The following is a 21,378-nucleotide window of genomic DNA, read 5'->3' as shown; positions in this document are numbered from 1 at the left end:
TTAATTTGGTTTGTTTGTGTTATTATGTGACTTTTGTGAATCTGTAATAACCATTGAAAACACCAAAGTCGCACAATAACACAAACTAACTAACTGATGGACGCTGCAGTAGACCAGTAACAATAGTTCCTTGAGGTAAAATGACTGGTTTTGTCAAAGGAGTCTTGTGCAGAGAGCATATAATCCATCTAGATGCACTGACCATGGAGAAGCATACAACCCCACTACTAACACCCTAACTATCCCTTTAAGACTGCAGATGTTAGTGCGCACCGTTCACTCACACAGCAGCAATGTTGTATAATCGGGATTTGAACTTGAGGTGTTATTTTTGTGGAAATATTCAATGATCACCATGTTGAGTCAGTCTGAGTCTCTGGCCACTAGGTGGAGTTGTACACTGGAGCTGTGAGCATTGCATAAGTTGTCTCCTCCTCCCTCTTTTCCGTCTCACCTCCCTGCATCATCTACTTATCTTACATTTTCTTCTTCTCCTCCTCTTCCTCCATCCATGTTTCTTCCTTTCAGTCACCTCCTCCCTCTTTTCCCCTCTTTATCTTGCTTCCGCTTCCTATTCTTACTCCTTCATACGTTCCTTTTACTACGTCTCATCCTCCTTGTTCATTTTATTTCTTCCTTATTCTCCAAATCTTCTCCCTTTTTGTTTTCTTCTCCTTCACTTTCTTCTTTTTGTCTTTTTGTCACCCCCTGATGTGATTATTATCTGATTAGTTTGTAGTAGAAATTAGCACCACGTGTCTGTCTAACACACAGATGCTGCAACATGCCGCCTCCCGCTGACAATTGATTTCTCTCGTCTGTCTGTTTCACCATCAATGGAAAAGTGATTGATTTTCTAGTTGTTTTTTTGTCGCCACAAACATAAACCCCGAGTCGCCACATCTCACGCACTGATCGTTCCTGTTGTGATGTCAACACCAAACACTGATTTATTCATGTCATTGATTATTGGCCAGCTGTTGTGTGTTCAGATATTTAATAACTTTTCTCCCCTCTCTGCCTTCCTGACAGATTCCAGATGAGTTCGACAGAGGTAAGTGTTGTCACAACTTTATCACAGCTGAATGAAACAGAATACTGACTAATGTGGATGTGTTGCTTTAGATTAATAGCCTAATTTTACGATTTTGTTTAGTTTATTTTCCATCTCAATATGGCCTTTCCTGGGTGAATTAAGTAAATAAATATAGCACTGGTTTTTATACTGCATAAAAGAGAAACTTTTTGTTTTTTCCTTTGTTTCTCCAAAAAAAAGGAGCTAAAACAACTAGAAAAATAATTCATAATTTGCATTTTCCACTGTTTATTTACATTCTGTTTACCAAACAACTGTCTGAAAACACCCGAACAAACAGCAGCAGCAGACAGACTGATAGATGCTTTTCTTCAGTCTGTGTTCTTTTTGTGGGTTGTTGTTGTCGTATTCAGTCTGCCTCAGTCCAGCTGAGTCCTCCTTCATCTTTGGGTGAACATGTGTGTTTTTATTGACACCCTGGCAGATTAAGGGGTGTGGGTGGGTGTGTGTGTCTGTGTCTCGGGGTTTGTTTGAATGATGGATCACTCCATAGATCCTCGATGGCAGTGCCAACGTGTGTGCGTGTGTGTGTGTGTGCCTGTGTGTGTGTGTGCGTGCGTGCGCGCCAACCATCCATATGTCCCATCAGTCATCCCCCCCAAAAGCACAAAACGCACACATGCATATTTACATCCCGGTTATTTATCCAGAGAAAAGAGACTTGGCAGCAGAATGAAGACGCCGATCAGAGGTCACTCTTAATAGAATGATTTATTTATTCTTTTTTTTTTCTTTTTTTAAATTATTTTACAATATCAAACGAAACTACCCAAAATATGTGACCAAATATCCATATTATATCGCTGATGGAAAAATAATGACAATAAAATGGAATTGGAAAATTAAAATGTTAACAATGTCTCCGTTTTCAGTGACGAAAAAAACAGTGCACTTTTCATAAACCCACACCAACAAAGCAGGTTAATGAGACAGGCCCCATGTTTTAAGATGGGTCGAGTGGGTTCAGGCCCCTCCCGCTTTTCATCAGAAATACTGGATTAGTCAAGGAAAATGAGAATCATGGGAGTTTTCCTTCGTATCGATCAGCAAAATGTTGATGCTGAAACAATCCTGTGGGCCTACTTCCTGTCAGTTGAAGGCTGCACAAGCTGCATTGTCGCACCTATAGCAACCTGTCGTTTTGTTGCAGCAGATGTTTTAGCCAAAAAATGGAATGTTAACCAGGAAGCAGTTTGCTAAAGTTGGATGAAAATGCTCATTCTTGGGCTTGGCTGAAACCTCTGTATGTCTGGAGTTTGTCAACTAAAGAAGTGTTAAGCTGATTAATATGACTTAAAGTCAAGTACATGTTTACTTTTGATTATTCTAGCCTACTCACAAACCACATATTTGCCTCAAAGGCTTTACAATGTGTACAAAGTAGGACCATCTCAATTCAGACGGGCGGGAAAAGGGAAGAAAGTTCAGGAAGGGCAGCTGAGGAGAGATTCCACCTCCTGGATAGACAGTCTGGAAATAGAAGTTTGTCTAAAATAGACTAAAAATGTGTGACAAAATTTGAACATCTACACAGATCATTGTGATGACGATAAGTTCAGATGATGTTAAACTGATGCTTCTGATCACCTGCTGCTACTAATAATAACTTTATCAATAACTATGTCTCCCAGAGGTCCAGTCTCTGTCTCCATTACCTTCCTCCTGACTCCTTCCTCCATCTAGCATAAAAGGCTCCCTGAGGTCCATTTTGTCCTCTTATGGCAACAAAACTCCATCTCGTCTTCCCTCCCACTGTGTCTGTAACTTTATTACTGTCTGTCCTCTCTGTTCCTGTCTGTCTCTATCCGTCTGTCCATCTGTCTCCATCTCTGTCCTGGTTTCTTGCTCCCTCGAGGTCCTCCGCTCATAAAGCTAATGTGTTGTGTGCAGCCAGCGAAGAAATCAGCGGTGTCGTGACCATTCAGGTTTCCGGGGCTATAGCCTGGAACATTTTTATTCTCACCCCGACTCTTTGTTTGAGGAAAAATCGAACCATAAAATGTAATAATTGAATTACCAAACACGCCAACCCTTGCTGCTGCCTGTATGTGGCTGTAGAGGGAGAGAGAGAGCTCACTGAGCAATTGGACATTTGGAAAAAAGTGAGATGGTCAAAAACACCGGATATTCCCGAAACAGTTTTTTTTATTTGTACAATACAAAGGTCCAAATATTACAGCAGTAAAATAAAACTAGGACTAAAAGAATAAACTGTGGTGCCGTAGGTTTGAAAATTGCTCACCTGCAATGTAATGTTTGCACTATTCATATAATGCAGTAACATTAAATGGGCAGAACAGCAGGGAACCACCCAAAAACCTACACACATACTGACCCCACCACACGACACGGTGAACATCGAGAAGCACCATTAAAACAATTGAAAGAGTCTCGTCAATACAGACAGACTTACAGGAGGAGAGGATGGGTGGATGTGTAGACGGACCAATTGATTTATGAACAGAAGGAGGGATGTGGGCGTGGGCAGGACTCGGCCTCCGGGAACACCGAGGTATTGGCGAAGCAATTATTGGTATCAGCAGGCGATCAGAATTCGTTTAACAGCAGAGAACTGTTCCGGCAGATCAACCTGATGTAAATCTCACAGCTGTCGCTCCCACACTGGAGTTTAGTTCAACTCATCCTCGCCAATACACACTAGAGCACCAAATGTGGATAAATCCACCGTTGAAAATAGTCCCCAGCAAATGCATGATTTCCTGTTTCAGTGAGTAGCTGGGAAATTACTGATGAAACTATTGTCTTTTCAATGGTATTCTTTTACGAGAAATGCAGAGGAACTCCTTTAAAAGGGCTTCCCAAGTACATTTTCTACGTTTCCTAAATAAAAGATTATTGTGACTTGTATTGTGAATTTACTAAAATATTGAGTTGGTTATATTTATAAGATTAATACTTTAAATCTGAGTTTTGATGATTATCTGATGACCGTTCCATCATCACATATTGATTTTACTAAAAGATTTTATTGATATATGATTATTACCTGCTGACTTGTACGTAGTTCAGCTCTAAATACCCCTCTGACATTTCCCATCAGCCCTCTTCAGAGGGCCAATCATGACCTCTGGGACCTCTTATGGACCTCAGGGGCCGGGGGCCAAATATCCTATGATGAGCTTAGGGACCAGGGTAAAAGTTTATGATCCCTCAGGGAGCAAAGATGAAGATAATCTCTTCTCCTTCATCCTCCTCTTATCTACAGCCCTCTCAATCCTCTCCTTTTTCATCTTCACCTATTAACACTTCTCCTCTATCTGGTCTTCTTCCACTCTCCTCCTCCACCCCCTCCATCCTCTCCTCCTCTGCCATTTCTTGCTTTCTTCTTCATTCCCCCCCATCGTCCTCCTCCCCTCTAACTTCTCTTCTTTTCATCCCCCTCTTCATCCCTAGTCTTCTCCTCCATCCTGTCTTCCTTCTCTCATCCTCATCCTCATCCTCTCCTCCATCCTGTCTTACTGCTCTCTCATCCTCTTCCTCCAGTATGCTTTCCTCCATCCTGTTTTACTCCTCTCTCATCCTCTTCCTCCAATATCCTGTCTTCCTCCTCTCTCACTCCAATATCCTCTCCTCCATCCTCCTCTCTCTTCCTCCAGTATTCCCTCTTCCATCCCACGCATCGTCCTGCTCCTCTGGGAGTAGCAGACGGTGGGCAGAGGGCTGGATGATGGAGGGATTGATGAATGAATGGGTCTAATGGGACGTGTTTGGCTAAGGACTCTGTTTGCATGCCAAGTGGCGGCATTCTGTGTGCGTGATGCAGAGAAGCGTCGGATACCATAGCAACCAGGCCATGTGACACCTCCTCCACACACAAAGCACTCCCCTTGGATTTCATGACATGTATACTGACCCTTGATCCACACAGGCCAACAGTTATCTAACCAGATCTGTGGCTGCTCTGTTTTGGATAAGTCCCCCCCCTACACATACAGCAAATACTGTTTTCAACATTTTCTATTTATTATATTATCTGTCCACAATATAATGCAAAAATAAAAGAGGCAAATCAATCTCCACACATTGTGCACTAATGGGTTTTCAGCACAGTGGACTTCCCCTGAAGTAAAAGACAATATCTTTTTTCTAACTGTTGTTTTTGTCGTGAGTACTTTCATACAGAACGTGAATGTTTTTTTTCTGGGAATTGGGTTGATTTTTCTGACCTTTCCACTGCGGATAAAGGTTTACTCCTTTTTAAACCTCGACAAGCCTAGACTATTTCATGTTTCATGTATCTACCTCGCCTCGGCCACCAGGTTGATGGTGTTCATCTCTTGCAAAGAATATTGTTTTAATTGATTTTCTTAAATATTGTACGGTTCTTGTGTCTTACTGCAACTTTGCATGCTACAGCTTAAGGAAATCGTTTTTTTTTTTTTTTTTGGATAAATAAGCCAGGAAAAGATGAACAATCTAACCTTTTCTGAGTTTTTTTTGTTTTTTTTATTCTGTGGAAATAGCCGCAACGTTTACAAATTCAAAACTAGAACAACACGATTAAGGGACATTCAGGTTTCCTTCTTATTAACGAAGCATTTATTCTGCATAAAAACAATTGATTGAAATCAATAATTTCTTGTCCATATTGAGCCCAAGAAGAACTTCTATGTGTCTTATAAATATCACTGGTCCGTCTGTTAAGAGTTTAGTCATTTTAAGTGTCTTTGCATGTGTTTATCATATTGTAATCTATATCAAAATGTAAATGTGGAACATGAAACCACACATGAAAAGCGCTGGGCCACGCTACTGTTTGTCACACGGAGAGAAAACAAACGATTGACGACATGGGGGGATGAGGAGGGGGAGGAGGGGGAGTTGTTGTGAAGCAGATGCTGAGCCTGACCACAGCTTTTGTTTGCGATGGAGGCCCCGCCATCCATCTCTCCACACCTCCATCTTTACCTCTTGATTTCATCCCTCATTTCTTCTACTTACCTCTCTCCTTTCATTACTTCCATCTCTTCATCCTCTTTATATTCCTTCTGCCCTGTTGTTGCTCAGCCTTCTTGTAATCTTAATGTTCTCCTCCTCCTTGCCTTTCATTTATACATTTTTCCCTTATATTTATACTTTCTTCTTTTCTCTTATTTTTGCTCAACCCCTCCCTCCCATTCTTTCTCTCTCCCTCCTTAACTGGCTTTTGTGAACTTGTTTATATCCAATCTCGTTTTCCCCCTCTCTTCTATACGGCTTTATTGCTGCTTTAAAAGGGAATATAATCCCACTTTTTTTCTTCACTTTTAAAGTATTTGGAGTTCCTTCCAAAAAGCTTCATAACAACTGTAAATGATTGAAGATTTAAAGACTGTAGCAGTTTCAGCATCTGCTTCTACTTCATTCTGAAATTTTATTTGATTCGCAGGAAAATTTTAATCCCTTATTCAAACTGTTTTTAGCTTTCTGGGCTCGTCTCTGTCAAAGCATTTCCCTTTGTGTTATTTTTAACTGTCAGTTTCAAAAGCTCTCTCTCTCTCTCTCTCTCTCTCTCTCTCTCTCTCTTTGATTCTGAAGGACTGACACCCAAATGACAAAACTGACAACAATGTCACCAAACACGTCGTAGAAATAGTCAGATGTGGTGAGAAAAGGCAACAGCAACAACAAATCTGTCACATTGGAGTCTTTTGGGGGACTGTCAGGCATCACATTTGAGCTTTTTTTATCCTCAATAAGCTCCTCATATTGGTTTTATGGCACATTTACTCTCTTATTCAGTGCCGGTGTTCCCAGCGGCAAAATAACAGATGTAGTTGGTGAAGAATGGGCAACATCCAGTTTATTATTCAGAGCTGAAGTGGGTATTTAACATCCGTATAGTTAAATCTGCACCTGCACTACCATACATAGCAGCCACCTCTGTATGATAACCTTATCGGGACACTTTTAGCTCAACTGGCCTCAGCATCACCCTGAGAGATCAGCTTCAGGCCAGGAGGGAAGTTGTTTTGGCCCGGATAGGCCCACCCAGGCCGGTTTTAGGAGGAAAACACCAACAGCCCTGATCTGACAGCTCGACGGAGCGAGGCCTCTCACACAAAGAGCCGACATTGACTATGAAAGGAAGACCGTTAGAGAGGGAGGGAAGTTGAAAGGAGAAAAACAAGAGAGGAGAAGAAAGAGGAGGTGGTGGTGGCCTCTCCTCCAAACTCCCAGAATATCATCAGGATGAAACGCACACACACACTCAGGAATCCCAGTCATTTTACATCCAAACAAACCGCATTTGATAAAGTAGCAGCTTAAAAAATAAAATTCTAAATATAACAAATTGAAGGTATTTTTGAATTGTGTAAAAGTTTATCTTCCATACTGGTACCAGAAAAATAATGTTTTTATTTCATATAACCTCAATGTTTGATTTTATTTTCCTTATTTAGAAAAGTGCAACCTACCTGACCAATCTTAATCGTTCACCTGCTTTGTGGATGTGGCATTTTTGCTGTCATCTTTACAAGCAATGATGTTTATGAATACATGAATTTACAATATATTTTGGATGTAAGCATGGAGTTAATGAGCGGGACGGACTATCAATTATATGTCATGTCCACGTTGGGTACCCGGGCTCATGCCTGAGTAACTGTACTGTGCTGATGCACACCTCACACCTTCCAACCGTGCCAGAGCCGAGGAAGTGTACCGTGTACGGTACGGAGCACTCACACTAGTCAAGCAAACTGGACTTTGGGGGGGTCGTGCGTGCGTGCGTGCGTGCGTGCGTGCGTGCGTGCGTGCGTGCGTGCGTGCGTGCGTGCGTGCGTGCGTGCGTGCGTGCGTGCGTGCGTGTGTGCGCGTGCCCCCGTCCGTCTGTCCGTCCGTCCAAGAGTATCACTAACTGGATCATATATTCCTGATCTGAATCCAAGCTGGTCCTACTTGAGACTATCTCGTCCATTCGATCTCATCGACTGATACCTGAACTTCTGCTGACTTTTTTCCAAGTCTGTCCAACGCTACACTCTTAGCTAGCACCTGCTCGATTGCTACTGAGCATAAGAAGATCTACCTTAAGTCATTTTCTAAGGGATAGTTGGTGAAACACAACTTAAAAGGTAAACAATTTACTAAAGCTCTACCTTAAAAGTCTTCGTAAAATGCTAAGAGAGACCATTATTGGGAACCCGACCCAATGTACTAGCCACGCTACACTACCATTCCTCTATTAATCATTTTCATGATCGGCATTACTGCAATGTAAACTTTCAGAGTGCGCAGAGATTCTCTCCAATCAAGGTCTCTTAGATTAATGATTTGTAATCCTCCATCCACTACAGGGAGTCACATAGGAAAAACCAGAATAAAACCCATTAGAAACCCTGGACAGGTTTCCTTCCTATTTAATGGCATTGTCAAAGTGATCAAAGGTGTGAAGTCATAAAGAGCATGCAAACAGTGCTGCTGTGTTAGACCTACGATACACGGAGATGAATTATTGTGTACCTTAATCATCATTCATCAACACTTATACCCACTGGTATGTATCCGGGTCGGGCTTAACTAGGTTTGCCTACTTCTTGTTTGAGTTTCAGTACATCCGTCTTCTCTGACCTTTGCTCCACCCCTGATCTTTAGGCACCTCCCCCATCTGCTAACACACACACACACATACATGGGCCTGTTTACACACAGACGCATCTACACACACGTGTGAATGCGTCAGCGCGTCATCACAGAAGGACTGTGGCAGATGGCTTCTGCTTCCTGCTTCAGCACGCTGCTATGAACTCTGGGGTATTGAGTCCCCTGGGACCAGAGTGTGCTAGCTTCAGTGTGTGTTTAGAGAGAGGTGGAAGGCTGGAGAGAAGCGTGTGAGTGTGAGTTGCTATTGTGCTCCTATTTGCAGTAATGATCCCGCTGCCCCATGGGAAACTGAGTCTTTATTATTATTAGTCATTAGCATGTTGACAGCTGGGGGTGTTATTAGCAGGACTCGGCTAGCTGGCTTATCCGTGTCGTCATCAGCAGGTCGTGTCTCAGCCTCATTGATCAGTTTGCAAGCCGCATGTCTGATCGCCACACTGATGATAAATCACTGATCAGCTGAGGGGCACTGGGAGGTTATTTGAAGGTGATTGTCCAACTTGTCCAAGAGGTCATGAACAATATCTTGAACTCTGCAGTTTTAAGTCCATAAGAATTTAGGTTTAGATCTTAAAAAGCTTCATTAGAAGGTTTTAATATTTGAGGAAGACATGAAATACAGGTTAAGTAAAAAGTCAGTGTGAATTATCAGCTGTCGGTCACATTAATGTTGATAATCAGTAGTTTCACCTTCAGTTCTGCTGCTCAGATGTTATGAGCTGGTAGTGACGGTGTCTCCTTAGGGAGGTGTAGTTTTTATTAAGACTACATCTGTGCTCATTCTGATTCACCTCCATCTGTCTTAACGGGGGATCTAACCACTTTTGTTGTTGAACTAGTCATCTTTGTATATGGTTTCTTAAATTCTCTTCAATTAAACCTGAAAATGCATCTGATTATTTTACTTAATGTATCGGTTTGATTTGTCCCAGATCGTCCATTTTCTGCTTTCTATCTTTTTGACTTGAACACTTTGTTTTATGTCTTTATGAATGAAGGACATTGAATAATCTAAAGCCTATTCCAAAGACTTCTAGACCTTTGTTGACCAGTTTTCTCCCTCTTGTTTTATTTTTTCTCCCAGATCCTCCTGTCGTCCAACAGTTGAAAAGAACCTTCAAATACTTCCAGGACTACAGACAGGTGAGTTAGACATCCTGACGTCCAACTTAGCTTAGTTAACTGGCGTTAACATCAAACATATCGATAAATATCAGGACTGTTGGGACCACTGAGAATACGTCTCCAAGATGGCCATCAGGGGGCGACTCCTCTTTGATTGTTCAGAAGTCTATGAGAAAATGTCCCTACTTCCCACTTGATTTATTGTCTCAGTAAACATTGTAATTATGGGTTTATGTTTCAATCTCTAGTTTCAATCTTCTTCAATACAGCCTGATGTCTATTTAGTATCATGCAAGTCAAAATATGTATACCTTGTTTTTATTGGAGTTACCAGTATGACTAAGGCATTACTGTCAAAACAAACAGACACTGAATGGGGGAAATGTAATTCCTAAGTAAAGCATACCCTCACACGCATCTCAGTCTGAAGGAGCTACATTTTGGAGTTTATAGTTTTGGGTTTTCCTGCCGCATGATAAAAACGTTCATGAATGTAAATTCTGATTGCACAACTTGATATGGGCATATACCAGCTTCCTGTTTTTCAGAGCAGTAATGTGATTGATGAACAGAAAATATCCACCATCGTCTGAATGATCTTGGAAAACACCCTTTTGAACAGTTGAATAAGAATAGAAGAAGGAAACCATAATCTTAGATTTATATAGGCTTCCTTTTTCAGTGTTAAGTGTTTGAAAATAATGCAGCCGTCTAGTGTTGAATTAACTCCCACAGAGTTTATATAGCTCACTAAATTAACACTTTCAAAATAGTTATTTATTTATACTTTTAACACCAAGCCAGAGTGACTTTTTTAACTCATAAAACAGAGTTAAAATAACACGACTCTGAGTTTGTTTATTTTACTATTTTGATGGTGTTAGTTTCACAGCATAAAGTGTTAAGCTATTAACACTGCTTATTAAAATTAACTTGTATAGTTAATAAAAAAAAATGCCAAAGTAATTTACAGAAACATGAATATTTAAACATCACAGGAACTGGCACCACACTCATCATCAGATCCACCTTTAAGAGACAGGGAATCAAACTACAGGAAACTTACCGATCATTTTGTATCCAAGAATCTTGGGGCGGTGATGAGGTCGCATCTTCCTGGGTCATTAACAAGTTTCTGAGAGTGCTGAAAGGTCTCTCATCTTCTGGAAAAGCAGGGCATTGTCTGAGCTATAGTTGAGCAAAGACCAGTATTTCACCTGGACTAGCATATTTACTGAGACATGGAAGGAATTTTGACAAAGTAAGCTTGGAGAGGAAAAAAGCGAATCCTGTTCAGTCCTGGCAACAAACAAGGCTTTGTGATCGTTTCCGATGTGTTTCATTGTACATGTTGTTTCAGTAAATTGGAATTAATTGAACTTACCCTGTGGAACTCCATAAGAGGAGAAAATGAAGCCACACATCTCGTCTTCAACCGTTAAGTGAAATGTGGGTGGAGTTTAATTACATCTCTGCAGAGTTGGTTTGACACTCAATTGATCTACTCTGTCAAATAACTCCAACATTGAACAACATTTACATAGGAAGGTGTTGAGTTACCCTTTGGGAGCTGAAATTAACTGTTTAATCCTGACATTTAAACACTGTTGAAACAGCTTTTGCTGAGTAGAACAAGCTGGAATTAACTTCAGCAAAGCTCTTCTTCAAAGTTCACAATACAAACGGAAGATCGGCACTATTAGAATATCAGATGGACATACTGTCACAGTTCAGTTTCTTTGCCACCAGATTGAACATTTTCCACCCTTCCATCTTTTCACATCTGTGACTGTGTCTTTGTTCTGTTTTTATCTATGTAAGAATAGTTTTTATTGAAGAAAAGTAGGTCAATCTAACAGCTTTTGAGCAGTATTGTAAATTCATGGTTAACGTTGATTCATGAAGGCACAGTGTGACCTGCTGTCTCTCCGTGTGTGTTGATGATGTCATGGTCAGATGATCATCGAGCCGACGAGCCCAAAGCTGCTTCCCGACCCTCTGAAGGAGCCGTACTACCAGCCTCCGTACACGCTGGTGCTGGAGCTCACCGACGTCCTGCTGCACCCGGAGTGGTCGGTACGTCACATTTTACAGCAGGAGATCCCACCATGTTTTATAAAGACATCATATGGTATTTTACATATTATTCTTAAAATTCCAGAATATGTGAATATGCTCCTTCTGCTCCTCTGGTAGCCCGATGAATAATTGGACCACGTCTACATGAAAGGACGAGGAAAAACTTTTCTCCTACCCCTAATATAAATAATACACCCCCAGTCAAGAAATATGATCAAGATGATCAGTTAAACTTAAGGTTATGTAGTGGCACGATTGTGTCATCATACAAAGGGAGGAAGAAGAAAACAGTTAAAGATGCAAAGAAGGAGAAAGGAGGTGGAGATGAAATTGGGGGTTAGTGGTTTCATGGGACAGGTGGGGGACATAGAGTGTGTCGGAGGTGTGTCCCACCACCTGTTGTGCACGCACACACACACACACACACACACACACCTACCTGACAGGTGTGCAGCAGCCGTAACTCGACACCTGCCGCCTGTTAAAACAGACAAACACACAAGTAGCTTCACCTGCCCCACCACTTACCAAACCTTCCTTCCTGACACACACACACACACACACACACACACACACACACACACACACACACACACACACAGTAATTGCCTCAACTGTCACCTATATTTTATAGCTGTAATCTCAGCTGCACATGATCAACCAGAGTCCTCAGTGTACGCTGTGTAATAGCATCAGTCCTGTGGTCCTGTAGTCCCCAGGTTGTCGTTAATGATGTGTGTGTTTAACGTGACCTGAGTGTAAAAGGTTATGACCCCTGAGCGACTGACCACAACTAAACAACGGCAGTCCTGCTGCTACAGACAGACAGACACACACACACACACACACACACACACACACACACAACTTGATTGCCGCTGTGATAACCTTCCAGATTTATAGAATATATCCTGAGTTAAATAAACCTCTGTAAGGTTTCTAACGTTTTGTTTTGCTACAGGGTTTTTTTTTTGCTAACGTCATTACTGCAGTGAGCTTTGACGGCTATAACTAACCTATGGTACAGTATTGTTTCTATCCAATACTGTACATGCTTAGCCCTTATTTGTGTTGCACCAACCAGCAGCATGTTCATATTCAATAGTAATTATCACAATTGGGGAGATCAACAGTTAACTGTTAATTAACCACAGAGGACATTTTTAACCAGTGACGCTAGTCGGTGTGTAGGATCAGTTATGTCTTTGTGAACCCACTGAGCTGGCTGACGTGGCTCAGAGCCCCACTGTGTCCAGCGACAGATTTGGAAACACACACACAAACAAATGCTCGGCGGCGCCGGGTGAACTACGGGGAGCTCCCTGACACAGAGCCTGGTGTGTGTGTGTGTAACGGTGCTGGTGTATGGCAACACTGAGCTCGCCATAGTGCGTCTGGCACTGCCAAGCATATGTAAGTGTCCATCTGTGTCGCTCTCAGAGCGAATTTAAGAGCAGGCTAGAAAGGAGCCAAATCAGAATTGATGCGTCATTCGATCGACAGTTCTGATATACGTAAACTTCACCTGTAACATGATCAAAATGCTGCAATGTACTTCAGCAAAGCCAACAGAAAATAAAATAGGCATTTCCAACACAAAACATGAAAACTATTTGGATGTAGCAGTAAAGCTCATTGAGTCAATGGAGCAAAGAAAGTGCCATTTACTATTATTTACATTTTTTCTTAGAAATTAACCAGTTAATTACCGGTTAATTTTATCAAAACTGAAATCCCTAATCACAATGCTGTGGTTCAGTTTGTATGTAATGTGCCACTCAAGTTGAAGAGAGAGTCGTCATCAGAAAGAATAGATTGTTCCTCCCATCTGTGTTTCCTCTGAGTCACTGACTTTTATGTTTGCAGTTGTCGACAGGCTGGCGGTTTAAGAAACGTCCAGGCATCGACTACCTGTTCCAGCAGCTCGCACCACTTTACGAGATCGTCATCTTCACTGCAGAGACTGGCATGGTGAGGCACACTAAAACGCACACTCGTCTGTCTATCATTGAGCTGTGTTTATCACTAAATAAAGCCTGAGAGGTTTCACTGTCATGCTGATGTGAGCTGATGGCTTGTTTGCTGTGTACATCAGCAGCGGATTCCCTGTCGTTTACTGTCCTCAGGAGCAGAAAGCTGCCCGAATAAACGTACCGTCTGTGTTCTCATTTAGTTTTCATTTAGAAAAGTTTGTGGAGTCTGATTTAAGTCCTAAAAAGGTCATTTTCATTACCGATTTCTAAAGGAATGAATCCCCCAGAGTTGTAATGTCTGTTATTAACATTAACACAGTCATAAAAGCAATAGCTCTCTCTACCACTCATGTCTGTTCATTCAATATGAAGCTGCAACCAGTTAGCTTAGCATAAACACTGGAAAGTGGGAGAAACAGCTAGCCAAACCAACATTTACCAGCACCCCTAAAACTTTTGGGGGTAGTTTCATTCCTACAAAGTGTCAGATTATCTGTAATGAGTGTAGTTAATCATTACTGTTTACATGTGAGTCACTTATATATACTTTTATTATATACTGGTTCTGCTCTGGTCTTTGAGATGCTAACGGGGTCGTCAGGCAGCTCTCTGCTCTGTTTGTGTGTCTACTTGTTGACAGTCGTCTGAAGGACACAAACACAAACAGACAGGCAGACACAGTCAGTAGCCCCTTTTACACTGACTTTTCATTGTTGGAGCATCACTCCTTTTTTTCGCTGCACTGTTGTTATTGTCAAAGGTACAGACGGAAAGGGGAGTCAGAGTCGTTCCGCTTTTGAGTCGGCAGTGAAAGTAAGCACAGAGCCATCACCGAGAAGAGAATAGAGCGAAACAAGGAGAGACAACCTCTTTGTGAAAGGACAGAGCCGGGAAGCCGGAACAGACACAAGACGTTTTGAAAAAGTGAAACGTGCCTGACCCGCCAGCGGGGGATTTAACAAGTTCAGAACGTTGATCCTGAGGGCGCACTCACACTAGGCCATCAGTTCAGTGCCTCGGCACGATTGAGCCTAAAGTCTGGTTTGTTTGACTAGTGTGAGTGCTCTGTTCGGTGCCACGGAACGGTAAGCTTCCTCGGCCCAGGCACGATTAGATGAGGCGGAATTCGGTACCGTGCTGTTCATGCCCGAGCACATGCATGGTATACACAACGTGGACATGACGTAGGCTTTAATCGATAGGCCGTCCCTCTCATTATCGCTAGGTGTTCAGCTCGGAACTGCAATCTCGAATTCTGCAACAAAAGGGCAGTGTAAAAGGGGTTACTGTCTCCCTTAGATGAAGGTGGCGTCTTAAAGACACACAAGCCCCTTTTAGACGGATGGCGAGTCAAAATATGCTGTGAACCGGAAGTTTAGTTTGCGCTGTAACACCAACGGTGTCTGCGTTTAGATAGCACTCCGGGTTTGCGGATCAAGTGAGGCGTCCCACAGCCGCGGTCTCTTCTATGGACTCGTCAGCCGTGTGACGTATTCAATGAGCGTCGGAAATCTGATTAGCTTGATGCATCAAAACAACTACGAGAGATGAACTTTTGCTCGTCTCGCATATTTACACGACTCTTCAATCGCAACTACTGGCGTTTTATCTTCTCCGGATCTACACTTTGAGTTCGATCCAATGGAGGCGTGTCGCCCTACGTCACGTCTTTTCCCCCTCGGGTGCTCGGAGCGTTTAGATAGAATGCCGTCTCGCCTCTGATGCGGCTCTGTGACGACCTCCGTTGCAGTCTCTGAGGTGTAATATTCTGTGCGTGTGTGTGTGTGTTTGTGTGTGTGTGTAGACGGCGTATCCTCTGATCGACAGCATCGATCCTCAAGGCTTCGTCATGTATCGTCTCTTCAGAGATGCAACACACTACATAGAGGGGCATCATGTTAAGGTACTGGCTTCATCTCAAAGTCGTCTTTAAAAATGTGTATTTGCTGTATGTTTGTTTGTTTACAATTCTGCACAGACACTTCTTCAGTGTGAAAGATTACACAGGTAAGTAGTGTCAGGTGAACATGCTTAAACATGAGTATAAAATTAAATAAATACCTATAATGTAGATTAGACCTGAGCACTCGACTCTGTCAGCATTGGCCTGCAAGGTTCAGGGCTGAATTCCAACACCAGCATGTCTGTCATCACAGTACAGTTGTATCATTTAGTTTACAGCTCAAAAAACATGTTTAAGTGCGATGTACCCCTTTAATAATAATAATATAAAAAGTGCATTAACATCTGATGAAAACAAACAGTTTAAGGTCAACTCTCGTTTCTACCCAACTCTGAGTTTAGAACAAAAAGTTCTTCATTACTAAACTTTTTCTGACTAAAGAATCATGTTTTGTTGTCTACATTTTTATAAATCATAAATACACTTTGATACAACACCTGTAAACACCAACAGGCTGCATTAACTGTTCTCCACTGCTGCCTTCTGCTGCTGCTGCCATTGATTTCTCCTCCTCACCACAATAGACCTCCCTCCTCCCCTCTGTCTCCCTCTCAGGCCTCATTAACCCTCCAGCCTCCTCCCCTCTTCCTCTTATCTCACCTCCCTCTCACCCTCCTTCCTTCCTTTCCTTACCTCCTCTCCCATTTCCTTTGCTCCATTTCTTTTACTCCCTCCTTCATGCTTCCCCTCCCTCCCTCTTCTCCCCCCTTCCTCCTTTCTTCCTCCCCCCCTCCTCCCGATCCTTCTGTCTCCCTCCAACTGTCATCTCTGGGTTTTTATTGACGAACAGTCTGGAGGCTCTAAGGAGCTGTTTAACCTACTTCCCAGTAAGAAGACACACTTATCAACTCATCTCCATAATGCCAAGACAGAGCCGAATGCAACAGATGCTAAGAGAGAGTTATTAATGCCCCATATGCCGAGGGAGAGTTAGAGATGCTACATATGTCAAGAGAAAGTCAGTAAATATTTGTTGGATGAGCATTTCCTGCCATCTACGATTATACAAACAAATACACTTTAACCTAAAGTCCATGGCATTCACACTCAAGCACACCGTTTGGGGGGTTTACTCTTGAGCAAAACGTCACAAATGTGATTTGTACACCCAGGAACATTTATTTTGAGTATTACATTGTACACCATATCCTATTCATAGTATAATACTATACTGTCTCTTATTGTATCTTACTGTACCGTATTGTATCAGATCGTACGTGTCATACTGTATTGTATTGTGCTGTAACATATATGATACTGTGTCGTAATGTATTATATCTGACCCTGCAATAACAATATTTTCTGCAGATTCCCACATTTATTCTTATATTCTCTCCACCTGTGGACTAAAAACTGTGAAGACACAATGCAACTCTCCCTGTGACCGTTTGGTTCAGAGATTGCCGTGTGCTGGCTATTTAGCAGCTAACGCAGCCGCCTCGAGCCTGCAGTAGAGATGAGCAGAAAACTCACTTCTTTTAACTCTGCAGAGACTGACTCAAGTGACATCACTTGAGTCAAGTGAGCTCCCTCTGACTAAAGGCTTTATACTATCAAAACATGTGCAGTATATCTACCTACACCTAGAAAGTCGACCATGTGTGTAGCATTTTGATTTGTTCTGTTGTCTGCTGTTTGGTATCGTTTAATGTTGTAATAACTGTGAACAGCTGGAATATTCCTTCCCTGTTCCTGAGCCACAGTGTGTTGACCCTTCCTCACCCTTTATATAAACCTGACCAACATGCAGCTATTGTTTGCTGCCCTGCATCTGAGCATCAGACATCTTATTGTTTGTTGGCTGTTGCACATAACAGTTGGATTAACTGTTTTACGTCTAACTTTGTGGTTTTTATTATTCCAGCATGCTGTCCATGCAGATAGTGAATGGTGACTTCATGCCTCTAAAACTGTGTTCATCATGACTAAAACATCACTTTTTATTAATTTATATATTTATTAATTGGGCTCAGCCCAAACAACACATGCAGCCTTTATATCAGGGCTATATTCATATTGTAGCTGCTTCATCAACACTCAACAATGTCATGTAATTAATGAATAGGGCCGTATTTTTATTTTCATTTAATATTGATACGATCTCCTCTATACAATCTCTGTATTGTAATTATGTACAGTGAGGCGTTATCGTAGAGCTGGCTGCCATTTCTCTTCCTTTTCTGATTCAACAACGTCTGTGATGTCCGGAGAATCTCTCAATTGAGTTGAAAAATGTGCCTCATTTGCATCGCACGCAAAAATGAGCTCTGCTTTTGAGCAGCAGTGATTTTCCTCTGGTGGTTGTGGATGAAGCGTCTGCTCCTCACAGCAGTAGACGTCATTTCCATTTCTAGCCTTGGAGCGGAGGCTGCAGCCACAGATGTCTCCTGCCAATAACATCATAGAGCAGATTTGATGAGTTGTTCTTTCATACAAAGTGCAGTTGTCAGGGCGCGACCTTTTATTGATGGTGTTTGTCCTGCAACAAAACTCCTGTTGTAATTTTTATTATTGATATAGAAATAATAATTATAATAATAATGAATGAATTAAAAAAAAAAGTGTCTGAAAGTTTGTGACAAACTTTTATTCTAAAGTTGTGTCAACATACCTTCACTGACACAATGTGGATGTTTTGACGGGAGTCATGTTGTGTTGGTCCATTTAGTCTGGTCTGATAATTTCCACTTTTCTTTTTAATTATGAAAACATCACTGATTAAAGGCCTTTAAGGCCATTTTTCATTGAATGTTCCCGGTTTACGTAAAGTTAAAGGCACATCTGAATGTTTCTTAGATGTTTTTATTGGAGAGCACTGTTGCCAGACATGCAAGTCACATGGCTTGTTGTGATTGGCTGAATCTTCATCAATTCCAAATGATGGGTGAAAATCTACCTCAGCTGGAATGAAGTGATTGAGAGTGAAATTTCACCTCGTCAACTCCGTTTACTCTCCAACAGTAAACACACAAAACACCTCCACTGATTCAATACAAATGCAGTATATTGTGTATTTGTGTTTGATGTCTAAACCAGCAATCTAAACTCCCTCCCTGCAGGTTGATTATATGTCCCCACCGGTCCAAACCAATTGAAGTGTTAAATACAGTGTGCTGATACGCGAGTTTAGTTTTACCCGACACACACACACACACACACACACACACACACACACACACACACACACACACACACACACACACACACGTGCGCTGAAGGAAGAAAGATGCCTTTTATTCATTGGCTGTGAAGAGGATGGACGAATGTGTCCACTGGGGTTTATAAACACACACACAGCAGTTTTGGGGGGCTGGGCACCAGATGAGCGTGGTGATGGAGACAGAGAAGCGTCCCTCTCCATCTGTCTCTCTCTCTCTCTCTCTCTCGCTCTCTCTCACACACACACACACACACACACACACACACACACACACACACACACACACTAATAGTCACCAGCTGGAGCTACTAGAGAGAGTGTGTTTTGTGGGTTTTAATTTGAATATTAAGGATCATCAAGATGATAAAGTTGCCTCTTGATTAGGTCTTTAAAGGGTCAACAGGATCTGACAGCTTGTGTTTAAGTGGAGGAGGGAGGAGTGCACAAAGAGTCCTTTTATTTATTCATTTTCTGTGATTTTCAAGAAGAATAAAGATGCATTTAAATCTGTGAATCATGACCATGTGTCACTTGTGTGTGCAGGACGTTTCATGTCTGAACCGGGACACCAGCAAAGTGATTGTGGTGGATTGTAAGCGGGAGGCCTTCAGCCTGCAGCCCTTCAACGGCATGGCTCTGAAGAAATGGGACGGAAACTCTGAGGACCGGACGCTTTACGACCTCGCCAACTTCCTCAAGAGTAAGACACCACAATAGATGTCTCCATCTGCTCTGTCTTTTCTCTCCTTTTGTAGTACTTGTGGCATTTTAGTTTAGTTTATTTTTTGTGATGCTGATTGAACAGATGCATGTTTAAGATACACAGACTATTTGTTCTTCTGTTTGACCTCCTCTTTCTTCCCCTTCTTTGCATCCTCCTCCTCTGTCAGCCATCGCTCTGAGCGGAGTGGACGACGTGCGCTCGGTGTTGGAGAACTACGCTCTGGAGGACGACCCCATCGACGCCTTCAAACGCAGACAGGCTCAGCTGGCACTGGTAAGAGGAGAAATGGAATGCACCTGTGGTTGGTTGTGTCTGGATGATGTTGGTTTTGATTGGCTGTCTGTTCTGTCTGTCAGGAGGAGGAGCAGCGTCTGGCCGAGCTCTCCCAGCAGAAGAAACAGGGACTTTCTCTCGGCTCCATCGCCTCGCGGTTCTGGCGCTCCAAACCGCAGTGAGCCCTGCGCCCGTCTCACACTTCCACCAATCACAGCCCAGCTTGCCATCTGGGTCGTGGGGAGGGACATGAGGATGGGAAGGGGGGAGGGGAGACCTGCATACTCTACCTGAGCGGTCTCTGCAGCCAATCTTGTCCAAGTGGGCGGGAACATTTGCCGTCCTCTGCACCAATGAGAGAGGCACTTCCTGCTCATATGGAGGCGGGGCGTCGCTGGCCCCCTCCCTTTGGTCATCTTGATGTCACCTGATGCGAACAAAGCTGCTGATTGGTTTAAAAAGAAAAAAAAACAAAGGGACCCAGGTCAGGATAAACTCTTGTTGTTGGCGGTTTGGAGGCTGGTCTGAGATCAGCGCTGCTATCGCCACTCCAGCTCTGGTCGGCCCCGCCGCTCACAGGATCTGACCTGAGATCACTCGGTCCCGTACCACACCTTCAGAATGTGTATTTAATTGTATTTTCTATTCCTCTGTGTGTGTCAGACTGTGCTGGCGGGCTGTTGGAGACGATGTTTATATAATGAATATGGTTTATAAGAAATAAAGAGGAACAGGTAATGGTCTTCTTAAGAGTTTATTCAGTATGTCAGACTGTCAGCGTTTCTGGTGCCGGTGGTGTGGACGGTAGTCGCCTCGGCTCGGGGCACAGTAAAGACTGGAATGGCAGCTGAGCCATTTAAAGTAAAGGAGCAGTGGGTTCTTAGTTTTTCCTGTTGTCAAGTGTGTGTATGTGTGTGAGAGAATGTGTCTCTCTCTGTCTCTCGCTCTCTCTCTCCTCGGAGAGAACAACCAATCCTGAACGAGAACATAAAGAAAGGAAGTGCTCAGCTGCCGTTCTTCTTCAGGTGCTTGTTAACAGATTGTATGACTCGTGTTGATGTGAATTCGCCATCGACATCCTCAATAAAGGAAAGAAACCAACATCTTCTTATTGCATATTTAATGTCAAACCGTGTTCAAATAACCACTTCACTCCTCTTTTTCAGAGAAACTGACTTGAACTTGTTTAACTTGGAAGATATACATAATATTTAACTAGTTTAATTATTATAATAATACAATAACCTGTGTATGGAGCAGAAGACAAAAGCTAAAGTTGATTTAAATGATTTTGTTTCGTTCAAACCACAGGTGTTAAAGACACTGAAATGTGTTCTGTATATTTCAGCAAAATTGACAGGAGAACAAAAGTTGAAA

General features: G+C 42.4%; 1 protein-coding gene across 1 annotated transcript in view; it reads left to right on the top strand.

Moving 5' to 3' along the window:
• timm50 (translocase of inner mitochondrial membrane 50 homolog) overlaps positions 1–21,103 on the top strand; it is a 32,262-nt gene extending 11,159 nt beyond the window's left edge. Inside the window, exons 4-11 of the mRNA XM_084018845.1 lie at positions 1,033–1,054; positions 9,789–9,847; positions 11,786–11,905; positions 13,775–13,879; positions 15,686–15,784; positions 19,548–19,704; positions 19,895–20,001; positions 20,085–21,103. Coding sequence (XP_083874971.1) covers positions 1,033–1,054; positions 9,789–9,847; positions 11,786–11,905; positions 13,775–13,879; positions 15,686–15,784; positions 19,548–19,704; positions 19,895–20,001; positions 20,085–20,183 — 768 coding nt within the window. The 3' untranslated portion in view covers positions 20,184–21,103. The remainder of the gene's footprint in view (positions 1–1,032; positions 1,055–9,788; positions 9,848–11,785; positions 11,906–13,774; positions 13,880–15,685; positions 15,785–19,547; positions 19,705–19,894; positions 20,002–20,084) is intronic.
• The last annotated feature ends 275 nt before the right edge of the window (positions 21,104–21,378 follow it).

This window comes from Eutrigla gurnardus (genome assembly GCF_963514095.1).
Source record: "Eutrigla gurnardus genome assembly, chromosome: 10".
NCBI lineage: Eukaryota > Metazoa > Chordata > Actinopteri > Perciformes > Triglidae > Eutrigla > Eutrigla gurnardus.
This window is presented reverse-complemented; position numbering and strand designations above follow the sequence as displayed.